The 27,590-nt window shown below is 35.1% G+C and overlaps 1 protein-coding gene across 2 annotated transcripts in view; it reads right to left on the reverse strand.

Moving 5' to 3' along the window:
• MYOF (myoferlin) overlaps positions 1-27,590 on the reverse strand; it is a 70,627-nt gene that overhangs the window by 14,542 nt on the left and 28,495 nt on the right. The window contains exons 15-39 of one of the 2 annotated variants that reach the window (XM_009888687.1): positions 26,919-26,987; positions 26,758-26,801; positions 26,244-26,326; positions 23,172-23,210; positions 20,518-20,642; positions 19,932-20,048; positions 19,399-19,576; positions 18,420-18,544; positions 17,797-17,903; positions 15,398-15,590; positions 14,216-14,371; positions 13,057-13,188; positions 11,522-11,685; positions 10,107-10,221; positions 9,886-9,991; positions 8,834-8,976; positions 8,362-8,535; positions 7,137-7,248; positions 5,648-5,725; positions 3,683-3,864; positions 3,429-3,587; positions 3,156-3,254; positions 2,697-2,858; positions 2,002-2,167; positions 1,306-1,382 (exon numbers count right to left, since the gene is read on the reverse strand). In XM_009888687.1, coding sequence (XP_009886989.1) covers positions 1,306-1,382; positions 2,002-2,167; positions 2,697-2,858; positions 3,156-3,254; positions 3,429-3,587; positions 3,683-3,864; positions 5,648-5,725; positions 7,137-7,248; positions 8,362-8,535; positions 8,834-8,976; positions 9,886-9,991; positions 10,107-10,221; positions 11,522-11,685; positions 13,057-13,188; positions 14,216-14,371; positions 15,398-15,590; positions 17,797-17,903; positions 18,420-18,544; positions 19,399-19,576; positions 19,932-20,048; positions 20,518-20,642; positions 23,172-23,210; positions 26,244-26,326; positions 26,758-26,801; positions 26,919-26,987 — 3,105 coding nt within the window. The remainder of the gene's footprint in view (positions 1-1,305; positions 1,383-2,001; positions 2,168-2,696; positions 2,859-3,155; positions 3,255-3,428; positions 3,588-3,682; positions 3,865-5,647; positions 5,726-7,136; positions 7,249-8,361; positions 8,536-8,833; positions 8,977-9,885; positions 9,992-10,106; positions 10,222-11,521; positions 11,686-13,056; positions 13,189-14,215; positions 14,372-15,397; positions 15,591-17,796; positions 17,904-18,419; positions 18,545-19,398; positions 19,577-19,931; positions 20,049-20,517; positions 20,643-23,171; positions 23,211-26,243; positions 26,327-26,757; positions 26,802-26,918; positions 26,988-27,590) is intronic. The other variant, XM_009888688.1, reaches the window with a different exon arrangement.

The following is a 27,590-nucleotide window of genomic DNA, read 5'->3' on the forward strand; positions in this document are numbered from 1 at the left end:
GTATTTGTTTTGGGTGATGTCCAACTCTAAAAGAAATTGTGTTTCACCTTATAGAGCATTTAAATTTTTCCCTTTTATAGTTGAAATCAAATACACAAATTCAATCAATTTTGCCAGTGGATTCAAAGTGCTAAGTTTTCTTTATTTTTTTAAATCTCTTTTCTTAAATTTTTAAAGGAAATAAAAATTCTCTGTTCCAGCTATAAAGCATTTATATTAGAACAGAATGCCTAATTCAGAAAAAAGTTAGATACTGTCTAAATGAGATATTAAGGACAATTTATATGTATGATGAAAGTAAATAGAAGAACATGGTCTGTGACGGTCTGAATATAATGATATTGAGATACAGAAGAAGAAATGAAGGAAGAACTATTCGATCAGTAACATACTCAAACAGCAGTGAGAGTTCAAAAGTTTAAATTCAGTAGTATTTACTTTGGGATCTCTGTAATGAAATAAAAAATTCTGCATTTTTGAAAAATCAAGGTTGTAGATTAAGAGCCTGAAAAATTACTATATTAAAGAGCATAACTTTTGTGCTTCCTTTAAAATAACAGGCCATTGAAATTTATGAAAAAACCTTCTAGGTAAGGGGAACATTTTACAGTCCTAAAATAATTGAAATTTTTTCCTTGAAAATGTACTGTCTGGAATTTGTCTTCACTCATGTTTCAACTCAAGAGTAAAATTCTGCAAGCCGAATTATTTTTTACCTGGAAAATAAAATTGGATTGCGGTGGTCAGAGCCATAGAGAGATTCACAAGGCACAACAGAAAAGGAAAGAAAAGAGGTGTTCGTGCAGAAAAAAATTGGTTTGGTGGTATCAGTTTCAGATGATTTCATGGTAAGAGAGGCAAAGCTATGACTGTGATAAGATGAACAGCTGAAGGTCTGGGTTACCATGGCTTTGATTCTGTACCCTTTGGTTATGTACAAAGCCTATACCTACTTCCAGCTCCTACATTTAGAACTGCTCAGTCTGTGCAAGATCAGGCTGCTGTAACTATCACCAGTGGACAACTGGGTAATGTTCTACCATATGCTTTCAGTAGCTGTTGAAAAAATGAACTCATTCTTAAGCTACTGGGTGAACATGCACAAAAAGCTATAGTTTGTTTACTATGTGAAAACAGAGGTTAAAATGATTAACATACTTGCTTTGCTTTCCTGTCACAAAGAAACTTTGTTCCATCTGGCTTTCCAGAAGGTTGCATATGTTTCTGACAAATTTGCTGTCTAGATAGTTTCTCAGAAATCACAGAGCTGAAGAAGAAAGTCCAGCATCAAATTTCAAAGATTACCTGAGCTGCTAGCAGTGGCTGTGTGTCTTCCATTTCAATTACCGTATCCTGGCGAGGTGCGGCAGAAAGTAGACTAACTGTAAGCCAAAGATTTTATTAAGGCAATATGGTGTAGAAAAAAATATCTTACTAAACATTTTAATCAGATTTGAAATCCAAACAGTTACAGAAGATGTAAAATAATTCATTGGCTGTATGTTTGAGCCTCTAAAGAAAGCAATTAGTTGCCAATTTTTGCTAAAAACACACAATATATTTCTGTGCAGGATATGCAAGCATTTCTCAGATATTTAGAATTAAAAAAAAGAGTAAAACTTGGAAAAAATGTAGAGGAAAATGTCAGCATTGTATTCAGAGAATTCTTGCTGGAATACTGGATCATTACTTTGGTACTTGGTGCAGGGGTGATCTACAGGTAGTTAACTCCAAGTTGATACTAAAGAGGAACTTCAGGGAATCAGTACGCTCAGTCTGGGAGTGGACTTGCCTTTGTACTGTGTCCTTTTATACTCCACAGAATATTGCACTAATTAATACTCTGAGTTAGATGTTTTTTTCTTTCAGTTATCATTATCTCCAAATATGTACACAACACGAGATGACTATTCATCAGTACACTATGAAGAGTAAACACTGAAGACAGGTTATTCTAGCATCTCATAAGAAAGTAGAACTTTTCATTTCCCAGCTATCTACCTTTCAGTTGTGGTGCAATGTCTTCTTTGGTAGTGTAGGGGTCACAGCGAAAGCTTTCCAGTAAATCAATAGTACACTGTCCCACGATGGGCTTCCGTCCAAATGGTCTGTGGTCTATCACTTTAATAACAAGAGATGGACTGTATAACTCCTCTTTTGGCAAAAGCTAAAAATGAAAGGTTAGAGTTTGTTTGTAATGCAAACAGAAGGAAAATGAAGAATAAAGATTTCCCCCCTAAGTTAGAGCTGTTACTTCATTTAGTTAATACTGAACTACTACGTTCTATGTCTGCATGGTGAATGAAAATTTCTAAACTTATACTATGATTCAATAGAAGTCAGTAAGAATAATTTTAATTGCCTCAAATCTTGAATTTTCTTGACTCTTGCACAGCTCCCATCCTAGCAGTAGGAAAGTAGCCACACATCTACAGATAAATTGATGCCTTTTCAAATAAATGTATATATAGTGCACTGCATTGTGCATATAAAATTGTATAATTTATCAACAACTGTACAGATGTGTTCACATGACCTTTGTTAGAATTTTCAGGCTCAGTAAATTGCTTATGTTAAGTCAAAAAACGATGTGGAAGCTTTTCTGTTCATTCTCACACAACAAATCCTTGACCTTTAAAAGTATGGGATAACTGATTTTGGTATAGATAGCTGGTATACAGTTTTTTGCCACGTACAACTTTCATGAAGAGAACAGAAGATGGAAAATTTGGTGTCTTTTTGAGGTTTTTGATCACCACAGATTCCACCATTTCACCCCCACATTCCACAATGAGACTCGGAGACATAACAGGTGCCAGTTGGTAGTTTTTCATGTTCCGCAACCCCCAAGCCAGAATCTGTAAAATAAAATCCAATATAAGCAAAAGTGGGAGAGGTATCAATATGCTTAATATGATACACAAAAAGTAGGAATGAAGAAATGAAGTCTTTTCAATAATGAAATATGACTGGCAAAATATTGCAAGGTGGTTGTTAGGAAAGTTAATGGGAAAAAAATGAAACTCAAAAATACTTGAAGAAAAAAATCCCCCATATTTCTCACTATGAAACACACGCTAGCAAATACACAAATTTAGTATCTAGAGGATGAGATGACTGGACTTGTATTCAGTTGGTTTAAGAATAAACTATACCTCAACAGCAGTGAGTTGAACTACTGGTCTGATTCCTTGAGGAACCATGTAAAGCTTTGGTGCTCTTTGCGAAGGAAGAATTGGAAGGTTGGTGCCACCCTATTAAGACACAAACATGAGTATTAGTTTCTCTCATCTTCCTTAAATGAAGTACCTTTCAAGTATTAAGACAATTCTTCACATTATGACTCACTGTGAAAGTATATATAATATATCATATTATATTGTATGCACACACGCACACACAGAGAAATATATATAAGAAATACATACCTTGTCCCTCAAAATAAGTTCTGCAGCAAAAAGAATGTCTCCACTAGCTTTGCCATTATTTGTTACAGGATACCAGAGCAGTTTTGGTGTGATGTCCTCTTCTGGGATTAACTTGACCATGGGGGAACAAACACTTCTTCCAAGGAATTCATCTTTACCCTGCAAGCAAAAATGGCAATCATAGCCATTAATGTTATTCTCAATTAACATAAATTAAAAAAAAAAAGCAATCAGGGTAAAAAGCATTCACCTACCACTTGGTCACTGTCAAAAAGTTCAATAACAACATTAGGTGGGTTTTGCGCTACTGTCTGTGGGTCCCCATAGATCTCAATTTCATTAAATATAAGAGTTTGGTCCCATGTAGGATTGAGAGTTGAATGAATGATCTCAGTTGTTTTGCTTTGATGGAGGAAAGAAACATGAGCATACGGATCTGAAATATCATACAAAGATTAAAAGCATATAGTTACAGACAAACAAAACCCCATCAAGCTATAAGGCACACAAGCACAATTTTTATCGTGTAGTATGTTATTTTTCTTCTGTCATTACCAGTTCTGTAAGCCAGTCTACATAAAACAAAAGCCCACACATACATATAATTTACATTTAATAGAGCAAATTCTATTTGATTACTAAATAGCTTCCTTTTTACAAGTCTTGATTAACAGACTAATAAATGAAAATGGTAAGCCAACTTGCAAATCAGAAAGAGAAGCTGAAAACTAAAATGAAACAGTGGCTATATTAATCACCTCTTAAATATTGTCTGTAGAAGCTTTTTTTTATTGATATACAACTGTACAGCCTCATAAATAATACAAAGAAATCATTCTAATTCTGACTAGTTGCCAAACAACAAATTCTCCCAGACTGTATTGCTCAGACCAAGCTTTGGTTTCAAACATGCTTATTTATAGTAATCTCTTCTTGTGAAACAGCTGAATGATTAAAGTGGTCTAGGCCCAGTGTTTGGCAGGTCTTTAAATCTTCAAGAGCTCTGTAGAAGGTATCTGATGATGGTCATTAACATTTCCTGTACAAATTGCCATTACTAAGGACTAGAGGCTATTTTAAAGGTTATCTTTAGGTCAGTTTCAACAGCTTCTGGCTAGGTACCTGATCAGAGTTTTACAAAATTTGACTAACTCTTCAAACTAGTTTTAATGGAAAATAAAATGTAGATACGCTAGTTTATATATGACTGCATCTGAGGTACCTATCTTGAATTCTACATATGCAAATTAGAGGCACTTATTATTGTTACTTTGTATTGCTTTTAAGTGCTGCATATTGAAATAAGACCAAATATACACAGGCAGCTATAAAAAAAAACCTCATTTCAGGAAACAGCACTAAAATATCTATAGCTCTATATCTTCTGTAATGAATTAACAAATGCATTACACTTACTCAATTATTAATTAAACCAGGGAGAAAAAGAAGGATGTAAATGGAGATTGATGGGGAACAAGAATTCTAAGCTGCACATTTCATCTTTATCTTTGGCTGAACTTATTTAAAGGAATTGTAAAGTCGTACTCTTACAGAATCTTATTTCAATTTGTTCTCTGTCTTCCCAGTGGAATTTTAACTCTAATTAGCAAAAACTAACTACTTAGTAACCTAGGTATCGAATTAGCCTGACTACAAAGATACCAAACGACTACAAGACTGTTGGAGTACCTAAGAGCTGGAAACAATGGGCAATGGGTACAACATGCTTATTAGTAAGGCACAGTGTAGTTTCCCACAAGTTCATCTCAGTAATTAATTAATATAAAATACTGAACACTGACAGGTAGCTGGTGACATAGCCATCCAGCTTTCTTCATCCTTGCTTTTGGGCAAGCTTCCTGCAGCCCAGCTTAGGAATTGTATGTAGGCTCTGGCTAGAAGGAGAAGCTAAGGCACAGGGAAGGGATTGGTCACGGGAAATTCAGACCTTATTTGAATTCCCATTCCCTCACTGAGAATTTGTTGGCAGCAGGTGCTGCACATTTAGTGCACTTCTTTTTTTTGGCATCTTCTGGGCAGTACTAACCAAATCTGGATCATACTGTAATGAAGCTGAGACTTCCTTTATGGCGTAGTTTCAGTAGCTGGGACCTATGCACGGAACTTAAGGATTTTAGATATTCTATAGCTAAATCAAGTTACTACTTTGTTGCAGAAGTGGGTTTTCTGCACCCAGGATTAGCAGAATTTTTCCATACCTGAAAAACTGTCTTTGTCTAAAGCCATGAGATTTCTTGCCTGGTAGACATAACAGCGAAGGTGGTAAGTATATACTCCTGTATCAAATAAATAAAGAAAGTTCAACTGCATTATACAGGCTTCTTTTCTGTATTGAAGGTATTTTGGTTTTATAAAAATGTCTTATGCGTTTTAACTCAAGCACAAGCACTGTAGTAACATTTCTGCTTTGCTTTTCTGGTGACAAGTATACTAATACCAATGAGCTAGCACCTGAGAACATTTGTTCCAACACAACTTAATGAAGAAATGAAAGATACCCACTAGTGTTATTTGGACTTTTTTCACCATATGATCATCTAAAAATCCTTCTATTCAAAAATTTCTGTTTGAAATGGTGTGATAATCTAGCTCCTCCAAAAAGAATCAAGAAGTGGGCATTCTTGTGCTTAATTTAAGTATTCACTACAGCACTTGCAGGGACCTGGGAGTTTCACATTTTTAACTATTAAGTCTAGACAATTATTCCAATTGCAACTCTGTCTCTTTGGCTAAGATTTAAAAAAAAAATAAAAAATCCCTGCTGGCAAGGTGGAATAAGCTTAAAAGGAAGATGTGAGAAAGGCCCAAACCCAAGACAGCATGGGGGCAAGTTACTACAGCTTTTCTTTAGAAGATGTCAGCTCTAACCCTTTCAGCCCTTGGAAGAATCTGAGTCACTCATAGCCTCAGTGAACGGAAACCTGAACTCTGGCCACTTGCATCCTATTGTGGTCACTATTTAAAAGAAGCAGCAATAATCTTCTTCTGAAAGACGAGATAGAAGATTTAGCCACCCATTCCCAGCCAGGAGATCAAGTTCTGGAGAGTCCAAATAAAGACAAGTGTTCCAGTCAGAGACCCTCAAAAAGTAGTCTTAAGAGTGGATAGGATTGGCCTCTGTTCCTATTAACTAACACTGGCGGCTTCCATCTCAGTGTCCCTGCCTTTGTGAATCCCATTACAGTGATTCCAAGGCATTTAAAGCCAGCCTAGGTTGGCAAAGTTACAGTTTCGTTCACGTTGTCAGCTCAACTGAATGGTCCTATTGCTTCCTCTGGGTCAGGCATAAGTCTGACCCTGCATTGAGCTGGTTAAGTGAGCTAAACCAGCAAAAAATTAACTGTGCGTACATCTCTGCTGGCTTAGCTCCCTGCATTGTTATGGAGGGACCCTAATGCTAAAACTGCATCACTTAAGACAGCCTAAAATTCAGGTGCTGCAATAATTAGCTTTAGAATTCCTGTTCCATACAGGTTTTAAAAATGTCTGGTTGACAGTGAACTGAAGTATCAAAATGACTAACTAATTTTTCTTTTAGTAGCCTAAGTAGGGCCTAATCAAGGATTGGATGGTAATTATAACAGAAGGTGTATAAACCTGGATGTAAAACACAAAGAATGACAGTTCTATTTGAGACCAGGGTGAAACAGACATGATTTATAAGAAAGGAATTGTTAAAGAACTTACTGTCAAAGTAGCAGGAAACAAGTGGTGTATTGGCACCAAACACCTTTGTAGCTGACTCCCTGGTTTTGTCTGAACTCTTCCCTTCTCCGTCGTCGACACTAGTGTCTGCTCCCTGAAGTTATATATAGAAAAAAAGTTACTGCATATTTACAAACATAGAAGGAACCTGATAAAAGTGGACTATGTGGGGGAATATATGGGTTTCAGTCTCTTCTCCAGGACAAGGAGAAATTTACTTTCCTGAATAAACGTACTTTAAAAGATGTTTACTCATGTCTGAAGGTCATTTCTTGCTGCCATTGAAGCTGTGCAGAAATCATATCCGGTCATCTCATCTTACTTTCCAGAATGTCATATTTCTGGAGATACACTAGCTACCCATCAGCTCTTACTGAAGGAGAGGTTGTAGGTCTTCTACACTGTGCTGGAACAGAGAACCGCTCTAAGGTTTTATCCTGGCAATAGACCAGGAAGTATAGTCAAAAGAGAAACTGAAACAGGAATTTTTAAACTCTATGGAACCAAATTAAGTGGAGGAAGAAAATGCTATCGATGAATCATGGGTCAACATTTGGTGCAAAAACCAGAAACAAACCAAGAAAAAAAGCAAACTGTTGTTAATGCTATGCAATCAGACTGAGAATCATTATTTTAGAAGAACAAAGCCTTCTCACATTACTTGCTCCAATTTGTATTTCGGTAAAGAGAACTTATCTATGAAGCTGTGTTAACCTGAAAATTTAAGCAATAATTACACTTTGATGATCTATTTGTGACATGACATTTTGGTGTCTCTGATACTTTGCTATCCTTTCTTGTGTTTGGTTGTTTATACACACAAATATTTATCAGGGGCAGCTATTTCAGTGCCTGTTGTTTCTTGTCTTGATGTTAATACATCTAAATTATGTGCATGAAAAGCTTGAGCTATGTTTCCATTTTACTTACAGAAGGCTCACCTAGTAATTTGGCCTTTTGCTCTAAACCTCACGTAATGTAATAATAAAAAGAATTTGAAAAATAATAAGCATGTTATGCAAGAGTCTCTACTTCAACTTTAATGGTCCCTTTCAAACTGAACCATTTAAACAATATAAACTCTATTAGTTTCTCAGTTACATATCAATCTAACAATTCAGGGACTAAAATAACTGACATAATTGTTTATTTACTGTAAATTAACAGATTGAACTTTTAAAGACTTTTTTGATAATCTGTCCCTTACCAAAGCACCTTCAAGTTTAAAGATAGCTGCTGCACCATGTGTCTCTGAGGGAGCCATTTTTCGTCTCCATCGTCTTCGACGGAAAGTATCAGAACTGCGTTGTTTCCAGTGAAATTTCCAGCCAATCAAAGAAGCGTATTCCCATCCTTCTTGATCTTCGTATGATGATGTTCCCTGGAAGACATAAATCTTTGTTATCCACAGTGTTGTATATATATAATGAAAAAAACTGGCACTTGCTCTGGCAGGCATAATAGTCCCCTCATAAACCAAATCTGGAAATACCAATTTACAAAAATACAAAGAAAAGGAATACAATAAAAACATACAAGATTTTTCTAGATTTTTTTTGCTTGGTATTAAATTTTTCCTTTATTTGGGAAATGAATAATCTTATGCGGATTTAAAAAAAAAAAAGAAACTCAATCTGCTACAATGTGCAAGTCTCTGACTGCATCTCTCTTCTGCTTACCCTTCCTGCTGTTACTGTTTGAGCTGGATCCCTCTTACGCTTCCGCACCAGCCTTCGTCGTCGGTGTGTATGGTACATTTTCTCTGCAGCAACCCATGACTTGGGTTTAGTGTCTGGAGGAATAGTAATTCCATACTCCCATCCTAAAACAGAATTGATTAGTTGGTATATTTCCACAAACACAAGCAAGACACAAAGAAGAAAAGCATGGGAAATACGAGTTATTGTACCTACGGAGGATGAAGCTTTAGTCACCCTTAATGCCCAATAGCTAGGGGGCAACTGATGACATTTTATGATGATGCTATGTTATGATATATATGACAATAAAAAACAACATTAAAACATATATAGTACATTTCAAGTTCTTTTCTTTGCATTCTTGTTTTTTCAACAGTTAGGTGTATTGATAGCACATTTTCATACTCTACCACAGGGGAAACTCATCCTTAATTTTAAGTAAGAGTGGAATGTCCCATGTACTCTTGCACCTCTAGAAGCTTGGCTTTTAAAGGAACACCAACTATTTGAACTCTGATCATAAAACTTTAAGAATTGGTAAACCTGTCACTGTATTTTGGCTCTACGTATTATAATTCAGTTGCCAGGTTATCAAATGTTAGTAAATTGTTGTTTGCATTAGCCTTCTTTTTTTTTTTTTTTAATTTGTCAAAGCTTTTGGCTCAAAATTGTCATCTGCTGCTGCAGTTAACACCAATGTACAGCTTCTTAGATTATGTGATTCTCTCTCTAGCAGGCACTTAGAAATGCATTTATTACATACACAGTCCCTTTTGATCCAAGAACGCACAATGAGAACAGTGAGTTTGATGGAACAGTGATTAAAATGGAAATAGAAACAGATGCAGAAGTGAACACTTTCTCAATGTCATTTTATCTGATTCCATTACCAACTGCTATCCAAATACTTCCTTGATATTTTTCCATAGGGCAGCCACTATTGTGCTCAGGCCATTGCTACAGTCTTGACAAGCATCCTGCTTCGCTCTAGACATTGTCCTTATAATCAGCAGATAAACAGTGAATCTTACCGTGCTCATCCACTGCTCGATTTAAATCGGATTTCCAAGCATCATCTTCCCACATCCATCCAAGAGGACATGTGAACTCACGTGGTGGCGGAGCTTTTTCTCCATTCTTTTATGTGGGGAAAACAACAGTTCTGTGTATTAATAGATGAAATACATGGTGTAGCAAATCCTAGAAGTCTTCCTCTTAAACCTTGACTTATCCAGTGAAAAATATGTCTCACCACATCTGTGTAACCTTCTTCAGCTGTTTTCCATTCCCCTCCAGGATAGCGACTCTCATTTTCATATACTTCATCAGTAAACTCAGTATGACCAGCATCAGCTTCAGTCAACAAACTGCAAGTCCAAAGCAAATATAATACTAAACCAAATATATTTTAGTTAATTACAGAGAATATCTAGAAACAACGTACAGAATGTGCACACGTGCTGGAATTCTGGATTGTCCATTTTTGTGAAGTTCTATTTATTAATAGAGTACAGTATAGCCCTTATCTATATGAGGGTTACTTATTTCCTTAGAATGTCTTCCTAAAACTGAAGCAACTCCAGTAGTAGTAAGCAATAGGAGGAACATTACTCCTAAGAATGAGTGACTAGCAGGAGTGTTTTAACTGCTGTGTTATTCAGGATCTGCTTTCAACACTTTCTCTTGGAAAATGAAAAAACATCATATATTTAAGTGTAGGAAAACCCAGACTGCGCATGACAGTTATATGTACCTCTGATTTTTATATATCTAGCTATGCACTAAAATTTGGCATTGTACTCAATTTTGTTCCCTTTATGCTGTTGACAAGGCAAGTAATCAGTTGGTTAATATTTTTCTAACTTGCAAGTAAAAGAAATAAAGAGAACAAAATAGCCTTGATTTCCACTTGTGATTAACTGTGATTCAGAAAGCACTGAAGTATGTTCTAAAATGCCATCTGCTGGTCAAATAAAGCCATGCAGATTATTTTCCAATACAAGTAGATGCAAGGCATAAACATCCTTATGCATTTTAACAGTAGGGTTTTTTTTTCCATTTTCTGAGAAAATATCTCCATGTCTGTTATTGCTTTACTTCATGTCAGATTATTCATTGAAATAAAAATTATTCATTGAATATGAAAATAAACGCACCCATTCATACCTATAAACTGATGCAATTTTAAAGTGGATCAAGTAATAGCACATATTTTTCCTGCACTGTTTTTCTATAGAAGACCTAGCTATCTAAGGGTCTTGTCTGAAACCATCACAGCAGGATCTGAGAACCTCACACAGACACAAGTGATCCTCACAGTAGCTTTCTAGGAAAGGAAAATGATTATCTCTTTTTTAAAGATGAAGCACCAAGTCAGGCAGAATATAAGCAATGCACCTATCATCACATGGGCACTTCTAAACTGTAAGCTGGTTCCTAGGAAATGGATGCATTCTTTCTGTTGTATGTTTTATTTTGCTCTTTAAAAAAGGAAATGTTAATTTTAGTGTTATTAACTATCTTTAACTATTGGCTGGCTTTTGCTGTCCTAGAAAGTTCATCTTAAAATTTCTTTCTCAGCCAAGAAAATAGAGAGGAGCTTTTACTCTACAACCTGTGATTAAACTCCTTTATTCCTGCCTGCATAAAATTAAAAAAAAATCTGACCTTCTTTCAGGATCAACCATCCATTCTCCTTCCCACTCCCAGCCCTTTGGGGGTAGAAAGTACTCTCTTTTCAGTTTGATTTTTCCTGTGACATCAGAAAACTTGTGGCGACCAACAAGGCCTGAGGTACCCCACTTTCCAAAAAGAAGAGCCTGATTTTCATACTGTTTGAGAAGGAAGAAAAAAATCAATACTTTAGGAATAATAAAAAGCTGTTCAGAGAAAAAAAAAAAAAAAAAAGAGATTTACGCAACTGTTATAACTGAAACATTCTACTATATGTTTCCCTTCTCTGAAATTAAATTCTCCCTTCCCGCATTACTCTGCAATGTCATCATTAATTTCTTGCATTCGTTTTCTTCTATGCTGCCTGGTAAACAATGATTCCACTGCTAAAGTAAACTATCTTCTCAATGTAATGCCTCTCTACAATTACAGTTAAACTTCCTCCAAATTAAAGCTTTGTTAAATAGAATTCCATTATGTTATTCAAACAAGTTTCTTCTGTTCCCTAAATGCATGATCCTCTCATTCTTTTCCATCACAAATCTCCTATTTATAATCTCTTCTTTTGTAACATGTAAAACTGAATCATAGTCTTATCATGGAAGCTACCATGGACATGATTCTGATGTCAGCCCAGTTTATGTAGTATATTTCTCTTTATGCTAATCAGATTATTTGTAGTTTATGATGGTCTTGATTTTTCTGCTCTTATTCCTGAAAAATTGTTGGATTGCTGTATGAAGAGCAAAAAATGGGATATTCAATAGCCTCTTAAACTCCATACTTAAATAACGGCTTGGAAAATCCATTGACTATTTTAAGTGACTTACTACAGCACTACTAAATATTTAAGCATAGGTGCAATGGTGACAAGCCTCTGTAAAAATATCTTGTTTATTTAGCTATTATGCTGATATCGGATTATATGCACCATTAGATGATGTGGCATATAAAAGACACCTGCCACTTAACCATTATCATTCAAAATCTCTATTATATGCCGTGGGAATATTTCAAGTATTTTTATTCCAAATTTCTTACCACTGAAATGCTATCATATTATAGCCTTTTGTCAACAAAATCTACTGGGTTTGACCAGTTCTTCCTGTAACAGTAAATTTTCTACTGCTACAAAAGAACCATTATTAAGCAAAACCACTTGTATCCAAGTATCATTTGTAGAAGTGAAGAAGCAATTAAAATAGAAGGGTTATTCACATGCCAAAACATAATGATCTAGATCCCAATCTTAATTACACTGATAAAAATCTAAAATAAATGTCTTTGAAATCACTGGAGTTAACCAGATTTTCACCTGATTAACCAGTTTAGAATATGGTCTGCTGAAGTTCATCTGGTAGGCATAATGGACTTGATCATTAATTGCCTTGAATGGGGTCTACTTGTTTCAGTATAATGAATACTACTACTTTCTGCCCGGCATGCAAAAAAATCAGCAGAGCTCCAGTTTCACTGAATTCCCAACACTCACGTCCAAGTTTAAAGTAAGAAAGCAATGACGGACATACCATTTCTGCAAAAACACTGAACGTTCCCTCTGCAAAGCTATTAAACTTCTTTTCAACTGCACTGAGCCCAAGCCAAATGTTAATTCGCAACTCCACAGGCATTTTGACATCTTTCGTCTTGTCCTGTGGGTACTGGCACACGAACAAAAAAAGTTTTTCTTGTTATGTTATGCAGGTATTGTAGCTTTCAGTAAAATATACAGAAGAACATAGAGATATGAGTAATAATACATGATTTATTTATCTCTTCCTATACCGCATTTCCTCAAAAGCCAGTAATAAATAGTTCAGGAAGGAAACATTCATTACATGGCACCTGTGTAGGGTACATAAAAACCAAACACAGTAACAGCAGTATCATCCCTGTTCCTGTATATTCTTTCCGAAGTTTCATCCAGCAATGAGTTTTTAATTATGACAATAACTTAAAACTTCAATGTTGATTTTAGTGTTTCTCATCAGGACACTCTGGAAATGCCGAGGTTAGTCAGAATGGTTCATTAAATGTAGAAACAATGCATCATAACATGCATGACAAGAGGGTGTGCATAAAAACATGAAGATATAGACTTGTCTGCATTGAAGCATTAATCAATATAATTACCAGCACATTGACAAACTCTGTAAATGCTATTGTTCTACAGTCAGATTACCTATTTTCCAGTTAAGTTTATTCCAATTAAAGATAATATAAACTTAAATGGAGAAACACATTCCCATTCAAGAGTAAGACTCAATACAGAGAGACATACCAGGGGACCTCTGGGCGTAGACATGCTCTATATTACTTGCACAAAACCATCCAAAATTTTGAATAGGTTTTTGGAACTTCTCTAAATTACACTAGTTATTCCCTCTGAAAGTATCTATTCACACCCACCCCAGTAACACTTTAGAAGTCCTATCACAATTTTGAGCTCTTTCAGAAAAGCCTCAGGGTTAGGGGCTGATGCTGGTTCTAACTGGGTTATGATGAACTTTTCATTACAATTTCTGTGATATTTTGAAGAAGATATAAATAGCTGACTTTCAATCTGTCCTGAGTTTTGACACCTCATTGTTCATAATTTGTTTGCATGTTTCATGCTTATGTCAGAAGGCATCACAGTTTAGGGAGTTAATTATTTTTTAAGGGGGGTCAAAAAAAAAAAAAAAGTACCTTTAAGAAGATTGTTTGGGTCTTTCCACAATATTTACCAGAGGATTCAGGGCTTGTTGTGGAATACAGCACTTGGTGTGCAGGAACACGAGCATAAGCCAGTCTTTTCTCCCCTCGGATCATCCATATGATTATATCAGGCATACTGTTTTGTGGCTGTGGATTATTTGTGGGGAAAAGAAAGGTAAGAATGATAATTAATAGAATGTTAAACTAATCTAATGCTCAGACAACAGAAACATAAATTAGGATTTATGTCAAAGGGTTTATCACTTAGAATTAATAATTAACATGAGTTTATGATAAACAGAGGAAATTGTTCTACTTTGCAAGTAACACAATATATAGTTCTGAAACAATCATAAAAAATACCATTGAAGTTGTTGGAAAGCAAGTAAGTTTCATTAAAAAACAGTTCCTATATCTTTTTCAAAAGAAGACGTTTTGCGTTTCATTTGCTTTATGCTAACTGTAGTGACTGATCCCAAATGCTAACGCTTTGGATTGACCTGCTGTATATTTATGTGCTTGTAATGCTTCCACATTAAGCATAGATCATCATAAGACTTTTAGCAGAAGACAGAAACAGCCTATCTTTTTTTTTTTTCAGTTTTGTGCACACCTTTGTATGCTAGCTGCAAGCCTGCCAAATTAACTGCTCTTTTTAAAAAAAATCAGTAACATTTCAAAGCAGAAGTGACAAAGAAAAAAAAATTCTACAATTTTGTTAAAACCAATTACAAGAAAACTGAAAGATGTTGTTGACAAAAAAAACCCAAACACAGAAACAAACAGATTTAACTCTGCTAGAAGTTGATTACTATGGCTAATAAGCTGTGAAAGTGCAACGTATATCCTGCAGTCCCTGAACCAGCAATGTGACTTGCAATTCTGGAAGAAAGGAAAGGACAAAATACTGTCACTTTAAGCAGAATAAATTCTATTCTACAAATCACAATGGTTATTTCCCAACACACGTTCTCAGTGAAGACAGCTAATAAACTAGAATATTATATTTAAGTAAACCTTAATTACAGGGGGGAACACGTTTACTTTCACAGCATCTAATATTACTATTCTAAGGAGAGTGGATATTGCTTGATCAGCAATAAATGTTACACCAGTTTGTGTTAGACAGCTATTTCTAAACTAACTGAATCACTGGTATGGTGTAGTACTAACCTCTTCACTCAGTTGCAATAATTTATCCAACCAATCCTCAATTTCTGTCAGAGTGGCTTTCACATCAGTAGCTTCATTTCGCATCCTTGCTGCTGCTTCTCCAATCTGTTTGAGAGACTTGAGGCGCAGTTTTTCTATCTGAGTGTCAAGGACTGTAATATTAGATTTTCCTTCTATGAGGGGAAATGGTTTACTGAAAAGAGAATATTTCTTATGGTTAATAATCTAAGTGGATTTTATTTAGCCACACACTAAATACAGACATGCATACAGTGGCAATAGATTGAGTGCCATTATTTCCTGTGATCGAAAACCACCTGAACAATGCTATAGCATCTATTTCTGCAGATTTTTCCACCTGACAAAGTGTTTACAGTAAGAAAGGGAAATGCTATGCTTACATAACAAGCACCAATGTAGAATAGCTCGAGGCATATGCTTTAATGTAATTGCTGCTAACCAAACCAAGCAAAATCCTTTTTCCTGTATATTCGCATTAGAAAATTATTGTCTCAGAATGTACATCTCAAAGAATAAATCAGTGCCTTCAGATCAAGATTGGGTTCCTTTCCTTCACTGGAAATTGTAAATTCTCAGAATCTCAATAAACAAATACAGCTTGTATGTCTGTGACTAGAGTTATCTAACCCTCTGGCATGAAAAGGTCAACGTACTCTAAAAGAAATCCATGACACACAAGTTCTGAGTCACCAGAGGGCAGAGTAACTATTCAATGGAACCAAGAAATCCTATGGCATCACAGTAGAGCCCAGGAAAAACGAGATTTTTTGCGTTGGTGGAGGTTTGAGGAAAAGGCAGCTTTTCAAAGACCAATGACTACATGCTTAATATGATACTTTAAAAAAATATTTCCAAAGACACTGCCAAGTTTGAAAAGACTAACTCTTCTCTGACCTATTTTTAATGACAAGCCATACACTTCTAAGTCCTTTGATTCTGCAAAACCTGGATACTGGCTATTGTGCCTTCCACTACAGTTAGTTCTACTAATCTGAATGCAAGTGCTGCCTGCCCTGTGTGCAAGTACTTACACATGAATCAAATGTACCAGATCAGAATTCCAGAAAGTCACCTCATTTTAGGTTTAAATAGTGCACTGAAAACTCTGTCAAACTCCTAATTAATTTAAACTTTATCATAGCAAGGAAAATTGTTCTGTGAATTCAACACAAGAAATTATGTCTTTGACACAGTTTTTATGAGTTTGCTGAAAAAAATCATAAAGAGCATTGTATCCTATGAACAACAGGAAGCTCATTTGGTCGATATACCTAGGTGCTATTGCTCCATAATTATTGAGCAATAATGTATTTTATAATTTAATGGACTGAATTAAGAACAGTGCAGATATGTGTCCAGAGGATGTGTTGACAGAACTGATATAAAACCTGAAGTTCCTACACTCACTAGATGGATCCATGTGACCATAGTTTGCCCTTCACATTTTGCTTTCCACAAGTATGTTGGTTCTTTCTCTCTGGTTTCTTCCAGATCACAGCAGGAAATCTGAAGTTACTAGTTTATATTTTGACAAAACCTTTCTATCATAGAATTCTTTGGTATATATACTGATCTGTTTGCTTTTTCCTCTGTTCACTTTTATATTGGCTCTACAGCGTGATGAATTTGTTTTCTCATTTCATGTTCTCTTTATTTCCTCTAATGGATAATAACTATTCTCTCACTTTCCCTTTCCATCTCCTGTGCTGTTTCATCACCCACTTGTTTAATGTTTTTAAAGCATCTCTCCCCACCTCAATGTCTCCTTCTGTTAATGTTGCTTTCTCATACAATTCCTTCCTCTCTATTTAGAATTTATTCTCCTTCAAAACCCTAAGCGCTGACTCTTATTGCCTTCTCTGAACACATACTTTCAGACATGTAGACTACTGACTTATTCAAAAGTATCATCTTTATGTCCCTTAAGCTGTAAATAGCTTTTAATTTTTTTATTTTGGACCTACCAGTAAATCATGGAATTTCTTCCCTTTTCAGTTTCAGAAACAACATTGAAACATAAGTAAACAGAAGGCACATGAGGAATTCTAAAGAAGGCAAGATGGTATAAAGGCAGCAGAGCTACACAATTTCACATTTTCAGAACAGTCCTGCCTTAGATTTTTTCAAGAGATGCTGTTTTATTACCATCAGTGTCTAAGATAAAGAAGAATTACAAATCTAGACGGATGACTTCTTTGGCAATATCCATGCTGTTTTACTACTTTCAGAGACTTTTGGAATTCCAGTTCTCAAGTCAGTTCTTAGGGTTAATTAGTTTTATAGTCCTTAGAATTTGTTTTCTGATTTAGTACAGGCAATAGCTAAGATTCTGAGCAGGCCTAGAATGATAACGTAAGAGATAAAAAAGGTATTTTTACCTTATATCTTCTGCAAGCTCATCAATCAGCTTCAACCACATCTCAGCTAATCGGTTTTCAGAAATTTTAGCCTGCATTCCTGATTTTAAGGTGGCTAAGTTGGATTGCTGAGGAATTTAAAAGAAAAGGATTTGCACTTATAAACTTCCACTGTGGTTCATGGTCAATATGAGTTTCAAGACTTTATTCTTATTTATTTGTATGTATAAAGCCTAATCAAGAGACTCAGATGTTCAAACTTGATTCATATTTAACAGGACTATTCCTATGTTCTTTCTCACTGCATTTAACGATACAGGATACTGCACCTAACTTCCAAAGCAAATAACAACTCTACAGACTTAACATGCCCCTAACCAACACCGAGGATGCTTCCTTCCTGTGAGAATTCCCTGCAGATTCAAGCAGGAGTGTGTTGGGCCCTGCCAGAATACAGTCCTATGATTAGCAGTGCCATTTGCTACACTGAGCTATGTTTAATTTCAAATAGGAAAAAAGGAGGGAAAAGTGTCAGAAAACTGTTTCATAATTTGCTCAAAATGTCACTTTTTGATTATACCTCTAAATCAAAAAAAGTAAAAATGAAAAGTGTATCAGCAAAAGAAAGATCTTCAGTGTCTTACCAGTCTTTCAGCCATGTTTAGGATTACATTCACAGGGTCCAGTCTATGACTTATGTCCTCCCAAAAGGAAGTCAGTGTTACAACTGGTTTTGTGTTTGCCCATGGCAAGTAGTAATAATAATTACCTGGGGTGAAACATTTGTATGTTAGAGTTAGAATTCATGGCAGGAATACATACTGTACACTGCACAAGTTGCTATATTTATTTCATTTACATACTACAGTTCATTAAGAACACACAAGCTAGTCCAAACTTATAAAAGGATTTCTATTTTTCAGCCACTGGATTTGTGTTTTTCAATCTGCTGGATGGTAAACTTTTACTTCAAATTGCTTCAAAATTCAGTGAATATTTTCAATAAATTATCTGTTAACATGTTCATTATTCTTTCCTATAACTTAATGATGTAGATAGCACATTAATATAAGTGTATCTCTAAAATAAAATATTTAAATAATTATTTTCCAGAGTAAACCTGAGTGCTTCATTTAACACACAGAAAAAAAAGAACTCCTACTGTTTGCAGTTAATAAAAAAAATTATAGCCAAAATCTATTTTCATGTGTTCTAGCCAGGTTGTTTTCTTCTAGGCTGCTTAACACCTGGTTTAAAAGCACATTTTTGTTTTATTCTAAATCAGAATGTTCAACGGGCATTTTCCCTATTTAATGCCTAGTTTTTAAGATATCTGTAAAATAATGTGATTTTTTTCTTGCCATTTTTCCTGTGCGCATCTAGTACGTGGTCAAAAGTTTTTACTGAATTCTGTGAAAATTTCTTTAATAACCTCAGTAGGCTTTGCAGCATGTATTCCATAAATGTAACTTCATCTCAAAAGCTGTAAAGAGCTACATGTTCTTTCTGTCACATTTTCTATAAGTTTTTAGTGCAGTTAGGGCTGTCACTCTAAAGCTATAAAATAGCACCTCAAAAAGAGTATTTTACATTATTTTATCCCCATACCAGCATCATCCTTACCATCAAAAACAGCACGACTGTACTGAGTTGTTGAAGCCAAAGGTTTACAGGTGGTATCAAACTTGTTGCCATAGTTACCAATGCTAACTTCAAACTGTATAGGCTCACCAGTGTCTTGCAGCATGGTAGCAGAATGAAACACAGCAGCCAAGCAGAACTTTCGTCTGCGCTGGTATTTCTACAAGAAGAACCTTTTTAGATGCATTTCAATATTTGTAAAACAGGATCCACAATTATAGAAAACAATAGCAATTTCTTAATGGAAATAATGATTTTAATATTTTTACTAGTTTCTGAGAAGCAACCAAAAAGAAATAATGTGTGTACTGTATTTGAGATTATAAAAATGTTTCAAATTAACATTTCCTGCTACAAGAGTATGACATTTTTGTAGCCACACCATCAATAACCACCTCTCTTAATTCTGAGATTCAACTCAATTGTTTCAATTTCAGTGAGTTAGATTATTCTCCAAAAATAACCAGCCAAGGCACATCTCCATTACCAACACTGACAATAAAACAAGGATTTACCTCAACAACCAGTAAGTCATCATTAGGAATCATCTCTAACTTTTTATTAACAGGTTTGCTTTCAAGTATTGTAGATAGTTCAACCAGAATTCTCCCTCTATAAGCAACTCCTTCTCCCTGTAACACAATCACACATTGAATCCAATTTTACATATTTCTCCTAAAGTAGCATACTCTTTCTGTAGCTGTACATGATTCTGGCTTCACTGAAGTGTTCTCAAAACTTCTGCAGAGGCACGGATGTACATATTTGAACAAATGAAATAAAGCAGTTGGCTTTAATTAACACTAGAAGTGAAAAAAATATTTACGAAAACAAGGATATAAAATAGAAATGCATGCAGAGATGCAAATAGTGAAAATAATCAAAAACACAGCTGCTCCTACAAAAACACCTTTCAAACGAAAACAGATAAGAATCAAAACTACTGTCATACTTCCTTATTGATCACAAATATAAAATATTATTGAAAAAGAAACACCAAAGGGAGTGTAATATGAAACAAACAAAAAAAATTTAAAATTCATTCATTAAGAACAATTAGGTTTAATCCTTTTATTAAAAACAATGAATGAAGAAACTGACCTTTCCAAAGTTTAATTCATCATATGGGTCTGGGAATCCAGTGTATTCTCTTGGGCTTCCATAAAAGTTTAGGTAACATGGCCCAAATGTTGGTAAAAAGCCAACTTCAGTTTCTCCACTGTTTACTAACAGAAAACATTACCATTATATTTTTGTTAATTATCATTCAGAGCCAGAAAAACAATTAACATTACTATCAAACCCAGTAGAACAAATGTTAGATATTAGTTAGGTATTAGTTATTAGTAAAGTAAGGACACTTTATTCTCTGGGTATACTATATGAATTTAAAGTAATTGTGCCAGTGACTGTACTTGTTCCTAATCTCCTTCTTCATTGTACAATACTTATTAGATACTACTTCATGCAGCAAAAAACACACAGAATAAACAGAACTTCTGCCCCTATCCAAATATCAGGTTTTCATTTATGTGAAGGAGTAATACATCCTGATGTTAAGAGAAAACATATTTTGTAGAAATAAATGAAACTGAGTAAAACAACATGTGCAATCATTTAAATGCATAGGCCATTGTTATAGCTAAACAGCTACAAAAAAGATGCACATCGTAGCAGAAACCCCCCTACTGTTTAGCATAGTTAATCCTACTGTTCTAAGTTTTAGTGTAATTTTTCTGTTGTTATATTTCAGGGTAAAAAACAGACTACTGCAAACTATAATCATAACTGCTACTACAGTGCATTATTTCTCACCAACTCCCTTTTCAGTGAGCAGAAATTCATACAAGACCGAAAGTCTGCAAACTCAGTTAATTCTCAGTTAACTCTGATGACAATAAACTCTAATTTGTATACTATCCTGATTCCATGACTAACAAATTAAAAATTCCCACTGTCTTAATCTAGCTCAAAAAAAAAAAAATTAATATGGATTTAGATCTTGTCAGTTTTAATAGCTGTTAGGAAACTGCACACCAAAGCTATTGTTATTTTCAGATATTTAAGATAACTAAGAACTTGAAAATGTATTTCCAGTGCTAATGCGTACTGTCATAACTTTGTATTTTTGAACAGTGTTCTGGTTTTTAGAAGAAAAATATATAGAGAAGCCTTAGTTCTATTACTACTGTTACCTTTTGGGTTTGCATTCATGCCTTGCAAATTTATCAGATGAATGAGATTCTAAAAAGCTCTTTTTGGAGCCAATAAAAATCTATACTTAAGGTAGTTAGTTCTTCTTTCAGTAACAATCAAACACATGCCAAGGCTATTGATTGATAAATTTGATGAGTAGTGCAAAGAGAATTAGAACAAGGTAAGCAACACATATGCAGAAAAACATTGCATATTTTTGAGCGAACAGGAAAGAGTCTATATTCTTCTCCTCCTTGTATCTTAGCTTTTGTCTCTGAACAAATGATCCCGGTATAAGAAGAGATGAGAATAGGGTTCTAAACCTTGCAATAGCTATCACTTAGAGTGATCTGCAGCACAAAGAAGGATGCATTTATCACAGGCAAGGATGGCTGAGATAAGAACGTGAAAATAAAGGGTTACACCTTGTATGACTTTGCCAATGCGACTACTGAGTGACACAAATGGATAATAAAAATGAATGTGATGTCTTGATGTAATTTCCTATCAGCACAAAGTCACATAAAATCTGCAAAATATAAAGATTTGCACTTCTCTATTTTGCATTTGGATACTTTCACATCCTTACGTCTGAATCAGAAAGAAAAAAATTTGAATGAAAAAGAATTCAGACTCTTGTTGGAATACAAAAAATCCAATTTTTTTAAAAATTCTAACACTGAACTGTTCACATCAGAACTCCATATGACTAGATTTAAGGTACAGATCTGTGTTGAATTAATACATTCACTATTTACTGATGCTAATAAATTAAATAGAATATAAATTTAAAAATAAAAGAAACAAACAATCAAACCCCAAAACACCTTTACAAACTTAGCATAAAAAATTTTTTTTTGTCTTTATTTACATTTACATTTCAGTTGTTTATGATTAGAAGGCTGATGAACTTACAGAAAGCAATTCTGAAAAATTATTTCAGCCTTTAACTTGATATTACATTAAGAAAGAAAGATAGTAAATGAAATTTTAGTGTGGATGAATGTTTGTTACCTTTCAACTGCATTCCAATTGTATTTATTTCTCACTATATATATTTACCACAAAGTCCTTCAAAACTGAATGTCAGCCCAGACAGTTACGTAAAAAGCTGCCTCTCCAGGTTTTAACAGAATCCGATTTCATTTTTCAGACTTTATTTATATATGCATTTTTATAAGCATAAGCAAAACAGCCACTTATTATTTTAGGCAGTTATTTACTTCTGCAGGGCTCTGCAGCTTCAAACACAGTTGTGATCTCATAGCTAAGTTAAAAATTGCAAGCCATTGTTAGACTAAGCACTTTATAATTGAAGTAACTGCATGCTAAACTCTAAAACACAGCTTGAAGCACCAGCCAAACAGAAATATTTGCAAACCAGTTCCAGTGCCAAAACTGTTTTATAAAGTTATGTTTGATACTCTTTAATCATGAAGATGAAGTCTTTGAGGCAAGTAATTATTAAAACATATTTTTTAAGATGATGGATTTTCTTAGGCAATACTTCTCAGTTTGGGCAATGGAAAGCAAAATCAGTAACAGACAAAGATATAAACCTTCATATGATGAAGCCCCTGTCCCCGAAGATGAAAATTCTATATTATGAAAAGAAAAGAAGATACATGACAAGTGACAATAGCATTTTAAAAACAAATACATCATAAAGCAGTCTGCTTTTAAAATGTAGTTGAAGGCCTGAGAAAAAAAAAAAGTTAATGTGGGCTAGAATTTTTTTTTCCTGATTAAAATATGAAGGTATTACTCTTCCTGTACAAATTCCAAAGAAAAAATTAAAAAGCATGTAGCTGACAAGATAGATTGTTTTGATGCTTCTTTTTCAGCTTTGTATAGTTCTCTTCCCCACAAAATAAAATTTTATCTTTAAAATTATTTAAAAATCTTAAGAACATTTAAGAAAACCACTACATTTCAGGGCCCATTAGGATATCTTAATTTACTGAAGACCATAGACTAGTTCAGTTTCTCAATCCTTTAGAAGCGAGAACAGGCTTCAGGCACGGCATTGACCTCACAGAAAGATAATCTGTGATTTTACGTGGAAACGGCTATTCCAATGCCAGTACCTCAGTAGAGAGAGAATCCAAATAAGATTTTCTGTTACTAAGTGCCTGGGTTTGAAGTATAAATGAGCTGTGACTCAGCAACAGTTCAAGTTACACACTTATGTGGGCAGTACAAGCGATCTCTCCAGAGCTGAGTTTTTCCAAACAGCCCAGCCCTTCTGTCTTTGATTTCCCATTGCCTTTTTCCGTAACCCTTTCTTTTGCCTCTCATTGTGTGTGGGCTATACGAAAAGCATGTTTGCACAAAGTCTTACTTCAACAGCAGTACTTCTAAGAGGACTGGGTTATAAGCTTGAAGTTATGTGACTGAAAATACAGTTCCATCTGATAAGATAAATACTTGGCTCAATTCACTACAGGATTGGAGCCACTAATCATGTTTTTAAACTCCTGACATAGCTACCAACTTAGGGATAACTGGTCTGGTCTCAGACAAGTACATATCATATAGGTTTCATAAACACAACAGAAAAAATAGTAATTTAGATTAATAGAATCATAGAATTGTTACAGCTGGAAACAACCTTTAAGATCATCAAGTCCAACTGTTATCTAACTCCACCAGGCCCACTTCTAAACCACGTCCCTGAGCACCATACCTAGACGGTTTTTAAATACATCCAAAGATGGCGATTCAACCACTTCCTTCATCAGCCTGTTCCAGTCACTGTAGAAGTTTTTCCTGATGTCTAACCTAAACCTCCCCTGGTGTCCTTCCTCTTGTCCTATTGGTTGTAACTTGTGAGAAGAGACCAATGCTCACCTCTCTACAACCTCCTTTCAGGTAGTTGTAGAGACTAATAAGGTCTCCCCTCAGTCTCCTTTTCTTCAGACTAAACAACCCCAAGTCCCTCAGCCGCTCCTCATAAGACTTATTCTCAAGACCCGTCACCAGCTTCGTTGCCCTTCTCTGGACACTCTCTAGCACCTCAATGTTCTTCTTATACTGCAGCACCCAAAATTGAATACAGTCCTCAAGGTGTGGCCTCACCAGGGACAAGTACAGTGGGACAATCACTTCTCTAGCCCTGCTGGCTACACTATTCCTGATGCAGGCCAGGATGCTGTTGGCCTTCTTGGCCACCTGGGCACACTGCTGGCTCACGCTCAGCCAGCTGTCAGTCAACACTCCCAGCTCCTTTTCTGCCGGGCAGCTTTCCAGCCACTCCTCCCCAAGCCTGTAGTGCTGCATGGGGTTGTGGCCCAAGTGCAGGACCCATCACTTGGCCTTGTTGAAGCTCATTCTATTGGCCTCAGCCCATTGATCCAATTCTTATTGTGGCAGTAGTAGAAATGGTTTTGAGTTAGTGTCCTTCAGCCTAGAGTAGACAGTTAGATAAATAAATGTTAAGCCTACATAGCCATGAACTTTACAATTTTGTATCGACAACTAATATGCCATACTATGTTGATTAAAAAGATAAAATGTTTTTTTTCCGGCAAATTAACACAGAATCCTTGTCATGGAGCTGGGTCAATTGTATGAAAGATCTTGCTATAAAAAGAAGAGGAGGTTATATATATAGATCACAAAGAAATAATCAGTAATCAAAATATTGTATTAGAACATAAATGTAACAGGATTTTAAAAAATATTTCCCCAACTCTTGGCACAAAATTGTTTCTTATAATATTGTAAAGAAGAGTTTTACCATAAAGGTATTGTCCAATAGGGACAACATGTTAGAAACTTCATACCCTGCCTAACAAAATTTGTTTTCTTACAGTTAAAAATTTTTGCTTTTTAGTTTTTATGAAATTACATATCCAGTCACTTATACTGATTTAAGCATGTAAGTTAGTTGTCTGTGATCACGGCTTTGCAATTAAAATCTTCATTCATTGAAGCTACTAAAATAAGGGTTACTAAGTAGTAATTTGGAGCACTCATGCAATGAGATGCAGTGCCCGTTTGTAGTAAGCTACTGATCAGAGCAGAGACCGATCCAACTCTCCACGGCATCTGAAAGCAACCTAGTAGTATACAGGAAATGAGCAGTTGGTTCTACATCATTCCTGTAGGCTAACTACCCAGGAACATTCCCCAGCTTTTAGGTTCTCTTCCCAGAGAAAGAGCAGACATGCTTATAAGGTGGCAAAAGAAGTCTTGCCTACTAGTGCCCAATGTAGTGATTCTGAAACGATGATTTCAGATTGTTTTTAAATTAAATGTCTAATTAAGTATCTTAGTAAATTTGCACATCTTACTCATGATAGATTGTTTTTTCCGACAGTTTTCTGCACTTGGGAAAGTACTAAAAAATTTAATTAATTCATTAACTTTATATAAGAGAACTGAATTTTTAATTAGTTACTGATATTTCCATGATGATGTGGTTTAAACATTAAAATTTTAATACATTACTTTGAAAAGTCCCATAGTATCTTTTCTAGGAGCATTGTTTTCAAAACTCCAGAAACAGATAATCTTGTTGCCATAGAACTGAGGAACTGTAGGAAAATACAGGTTCTTAGAACACTGATCTTTGCTATGCCTCATAACACACGAGAAGTTAGTAAGTTACATACTGCTCAACAAATTACCTTCAACTTCTCCTCCAGAAGAAGCAATTTTTGAGAGACTTAAATATGTTGTTCCTACTACATCATTTTTTGTAAGGCGATCCCTACAAAAAGAAAAAAAGAAAGATTTTCTTTAAATATAATGCTGGTCATCCTACCCAGAAGCAAGCTATCAGTGACTAAATGCACTCCAAGACGGTATACACACATTTTAAATCACCTGGAATGCTTTAATGTTACTAACACAGATCATAAATGGCTAGTTACAAAAGTGGGTTGTATCATTAAGAAGTCACCTGACTTTTACACTATCACCTAAATAGCAATGGTGCTCAGTGCTCACTGCACAAAATTAACAACACTCCTATGTTACATTAATCAGGCCTCTTGTAAAGAAACCACAAAGGAACATACTTAAACACTTGCTTGAATTCTCTCATATGCTGTAAAAATACCTGACATCTATAGAACCAGGCTCTTCTTCACTTAATATAATTTACCTTGTCTAGTATTTTGATTAAAAGTCATAACTCACCAGTCAACAACTGCAAGTTTTATTTTCTCACACATTGAGGGAAACTGAAAAAAAAGCAATTAAAATAAAATAACCCATTACTTATTTCACCTCTGTAATCTTAATGCCTTGAGTTCCAGAAGGACGGCTGTTTTCTACAGAAACAAGAAAAAAAACCTGACCTTGATTTGAAGGTAAATAATTTGGTTCCACTCTGGATTTGCATTTTTCTCAATTATATTTGTGCAAACCTGCAAAAAATGAAAACAGACAAAAAACCCCATATACTAGCTATGATTTAGGATAAGTCATACTCTGTTTGGTAAGATGAGGGGTAGTAGTTAATGATGAATCCTGAATTGTTTATGTTGCAACAAGCCATTAGTTTTCAATTGGTAAATAGTGCTAAACTGATCTGCATATGCAACATTAATGACTATTGGAGGGAAAAGAAAATTTTGAAACAGTGTTTAAACCTGAGACTGGAGATACCCTACAGGAAAAAGCTTGTTATTTCCACTAACCACAATTTAATGTGCTTTCACACTAGTACTGATCTCTTTTATCACAGCAGAGAAACAAGATGACAGCATGACTTGATTCCAGCTTCTTTATGCAGATTTGAGAGCAGATGAAGAATATATTATATGGGAGAGCCTACATTATTTGCTAGTCATGTCTACTGAAGATACTCTACATTACTGGGCGTGGTAACCTGACTGTATACTATAATAAAGGACTGACATTTTTCTTCTTTAAAAAAAAGAAAAAAGATTGGTGAGCAATGAATATATATTCAATATATAGTCAATATATTGAGCAATCAGGAACAATTGGTAGGCAAGCCACCTGGC

The sequence above is a fragment of the Charadrius vociferus genome, unplaced genomic scaffold, assembly GCF_000708025.1.
Source record: "Charadrius vociferus isolate BGI_N301 unplaced genomic scaffold, ASM70802v2 scaffold436, whole genome shotgun sequence".
Taxonomy (NCBI): domain Eukaryota; kingdom Metazoa; phylum Chordata; class Aves; order Charadriiformes; family Charadriidae; genus Charadrius; species Charadrius vociferus.